Source organism: Pteropus vampyrus, unplaced genomic scaffold, assembly GCF_000151845.1.
Source record: "Pteropus vampyrus isolate Shadow unplaced genomic scaffold, Pvam_2.0 Scaffold23, whole genome shotgun sequence".
Taxonomy (NCBI): domain Eukaryota; kingdom Metazoa; phylum Chordata; class Mammalia; order Chiroptera; family Pteropodidae; genus Pteropus; species Pteropus vampyrus.
Genome location: NW_011888804.1, coordinates 11,910,059 through 11,913,979, shown reverse-complemented (window position 1 = coordinate 11,913,979; position 3,921 = coordinate 11,910,059). Strand labels below are relative to the sequence as shown.

Sequence of the window (3,921 nt, the reverse complement as noted above, 5' to 3'; positions counted from 1 at the left end):
TCCCAGGGACACCCTCGTAGACACCCAGGAATTCAGTCTGGGTGCTCACAGCCCTGGCGTGTGGTTGTGGAGGTGGATCGGGGGCTGCAAGGATGGTGTCAGGGTCTGTGACCAAGAAACTCCCGTCCCGTAAGGGAAGAGAGTCTAAGGCCAATACAGACAGATGCCTTGTTTTGAGAACACAGGGGAGAGGGATCTTAGGGCAGATCTGGGACTGACAGATGCCCCAGGATAGTAGAGTCCTCAGGAAATAGGAGTGTCAACGTGAGGCCACCCAGTACCAGGGCAGCAGAGGTGCCACAGTCGGTTAGCAGGACTGTGAGACTGAGGGAGAAACGAAGGGCCCAGAGCTGCCAAGAGTCAGGAACTGAGATTCTCCAACAGGAGGTGACTGTCACCTCCCATCCCAGACACGAGCAAGGTAGAGCATTGGGCAGACTGTGGCCCACGCCCTGGACCTGGGGTAGCTGTACCCACAGCAGGACTGCGGTCGGCAGCTCCCACAGTGGAGACCAGATCTCTGACCTCCTGCCCGTCCCTCACCCCGCAGGTCAGCCCAAGTCTGCGCCCGCGGTCACTCTGTTCCCGCCCTCCTCTGAGGAGCTCAGCGCCAAAAAGGCCACACTGGTGTGTCTCATCAATGACTTCTACCCCGGCGCTGTGACGGTGGCCTGGAAGGCGGACGGCAGCCCCGTCACCCAGGGCGTGGAGACCACCAAGCCCTCGAAACAGAGCAACAACAAGTACGCGGCCAGCAGCTACCTGAGCCTGACGCCTGAAAGCTGGAAATCTAGGAGCAGCTACAGCTGCCAGGTCACGCACGAGGGGAGCACCGTGGAGAAGACTCTGACCCCCTCACAGTGTTCCTAAGACCCTCAGCCCCCTCTATCTCTTGGAGACAGGGGGCGGCTGCCGCTGAAAGACTCCCAGACTATCTCTTCTCCCAACCCCCAGTCGGCCTCATCCCTGCACCCAAATAACTCTCAATAAAATGAGCTATTGTCAATCAGACATCATGCTCTGTTCATTCTTGGTTTACGCATTTTTGTCCTGACTCCACCATTTCCGGTTTCACAATCCTCCTGGCCCTGTGCGAAAGGAGCCAGTGGAATTTGCTCCACGTTTCCCTGAGAGAGTTTTTCACCTTCACAAATATCACCCAGAGAATGTTCCAGAACAAGGAATCCTGGCAGCATGACCCAGGAGAGCCCACGTTCACACCTTCTCTATCTCACTGTTCTTCTTGGTCCCTGACTACCCTGAGGCGACTCCTCTTGGTCCCCATGGCCCCAGAAGTGAGCCTGAGCTCCCTCCCCCGGATTCCTCAGTCTTGCCATTCACATGGTTTCCGTGGCTTCCTAGCATTTTGGGAAATCCCCATCCACACAATCTAGAGCCTCCCTCCACACTTAGGACTCTCCTTCTCAACTTCACCAGGGACATGGCCCTGTGCCCAGTCCACCAAGCATCACTGTCACACAAATTACAGGACCCTCAGTCCCTGGACCCCAGTCATTTACTCCATACACATCCTCGGGGATCCTCCTACCACATGTGCCTCACAGGGGTCTCAGCTGTGTTCAGGTCTCCTGGGAGACAAGTCCTGCCAGCTGTCTCATCACCTTACGGGGCAACCTCCACTGACTCCACTATGACACCGAACGACCGCTTATTCTCAGCTGACCTGCCCGGGAACTGGGTGTGAAAATCAAGCATCTGATTCTAGGAATGGGACTAGAATTCTGGAGTGGGACTTGCCTGTAAATCGATTCCCCTTCTTACAGTAAAAGCTGTACTATATCTCACACTCATACACACACACGCACACACACACACACACACACACACTCATACAAGTACGGATACACAAAAACAGACACTCACAAAATGCTCATGAAGACACACGTCCATTCACCCACATGGCCATGAAGATCCTTTCTCTGCGAGGTTCTGAAAGAACTGGGGAAGAAGGTACTAAGCAGGGGACTCAGGAAGGACACGAACAAAGAATAGCCAGTCATCAAAGTCCACAGATTTTAGGAATGAGACTACAATTCTAGAATGGGGCTAACCTGTTAACCGATTCACCTTCTTACAAGTAAAAGCTGTGCTATCACACGCACAAAGAGGTCCAGATGCACATAAACATAAGCTCAACACAACCATCACAAACGTGGCATTGTTGGGCATTTCTTTGGGGGGCTTCAGAAGAAGTGGTGTAGGTGGTACAGAGGTAGAGACCCAGGTTGAACACACAGAAACTGTAGCCAGTCATCGCAGTCCCCAGGTTCTCAGTGTCCTGGGGTGACCACTGACGAGTGCAAGCACAGGGACATTCCAGGCGACCTGAGGAAGTTGGCGGCAGGAGTCTGGTCAGGGACAACAGGCAGCATCCTCTACCTTGTTTTGCTTACAGAGCATGACACTGTGTCACAGAGAGACGATTCCAGGCTTCTATGTCTCTTCTATGAGCTCTGCAGGTGACAATGGAGAGACCAGAATGCAGGCTGAGGTTCGGGGTGTTGCAGACCCACTCACGGCTTGCAGGTTCAGTCCAGAGGTTCGATGTATATCACAGGATGTGGGCTCACCCTGTCCTACCAACATTAATGAACCGGGATATGTGTGATTCAGAAGAAATGTAAGGGGACAACAGACACAGTGGGAGCTCATAGAAAGGAGGTGCTGGGAGTAGCGATTGCTTCCCTGTTTTTGTAGGGCCTTGACTGGAGCATTCCTCCTGGAATTCAGCCCGTGCACCCAGGCAATGCAGCAGATGTCAACAAGAGAGACAAAAGGGGGACCGAGTAGTGACCATCCCACTGCACCTTCAGTCTGGCCAGGCTACAGAGACATTGGAGCTCAGGATGGTGCAGGAGGATCTGGGTCCTGAGGGAAAAGTGATTCTTCTCCCACCCACACTTCCCGTCCTCACCCCGTCACCCTGCTCCATCTCTTCTGCTGGGAATATGGTGGCTTCCAAGACCCCTCACTATTCCCAGGTCTGCAAAGGGATCCCGACATCATCATCTGTGTAGTTAACAGGGCATAGTCACCATTTCCACATTGACAACATGAACTGGCCTGGGCCATGGAACAGATCCTACATAAGAAGGAAATTAGGTGAAAACTCTTCTTCAATATCGGCACATTATCTCCCATGTCATCCCATGACCAAGGACATGGAAAATCCTAAAACTCCATGGCACTGAAATTCCTTCCTTATGGCCACCACTTCTTACCCAGCCATCTGCGCGATCACCACCCGTGACGAGGAGGCTGGACTTTGGGCCTCCGGTGCAGCTGCAGGTGGGCCTGGGCAGGGGGTGAAGGGGGTGAAAAGAGGTTTGTGCTCGAGGCTGTGTCACTGTGTTATGTGTTCGGCGGAGGGACTCAGCTGACCGTCACAGGTGAGTCTCCCCCTTTTCCTCCTCTTGGTGCTCCATACTGAAATTTGGGTCGATTTTCCTCTCCTTGCCGTCCAGTCTAGGACTGGGGTCTGAATGGTTCTCGACTTCTGTACATTCCCCGTTTTTGTCTGCCCATCTCAGTATTCTATATCTTGTTTTGCCTCTGAGGCTCCTGGTGGGGAAGGATAGGAGAATCCCAGGGACATCTCCTGCCACTCCTCACTGGAACCTGGAGCTCCCTCTCCAGGGAACTTCACCTCTGGGCTCTAGGATGCTCGACTGCCTCAGGGTCTCTGAGCCATGGAGTCCTGGGAGAATGGAGGGGCTGGCTGTAGGACCGCGGGACTGCGGGGCTGTGTCTGAAGCGCCAAGGCCAGGGGATGTGGGAAGCAGGCTGAGACCTGCTGAACTGGACTTGTGTGTGTGTCACTCTTGGGCTCTGTCCTTTCTGGGTGGTAGGTTGGAGTTATTGCAGCAATAGTGACAGGGACTTGATGTTGGGGAATGAGAG

The 3,921-nt window shown here is 53.8% G+C and overlaps 1 gene segment (V, D, J or C); it reads left to right on the top strand.

Annotated features, from left to right (window-relative positions):
- LOC105289427 overlaps window positions 1-973 on the top strand; it is a 2,637-nt gene extending 1,664 nt beyond the window's left edge. Inside the window, 1 exon segment of the C gene segment in view lies at window positions 551-973. Within this exon segment, the coding sequence occupies window positions 551-870 (320 nt within the window).
- Window positions 974-3,921: the final 2,948 nt, after the last annotated feature.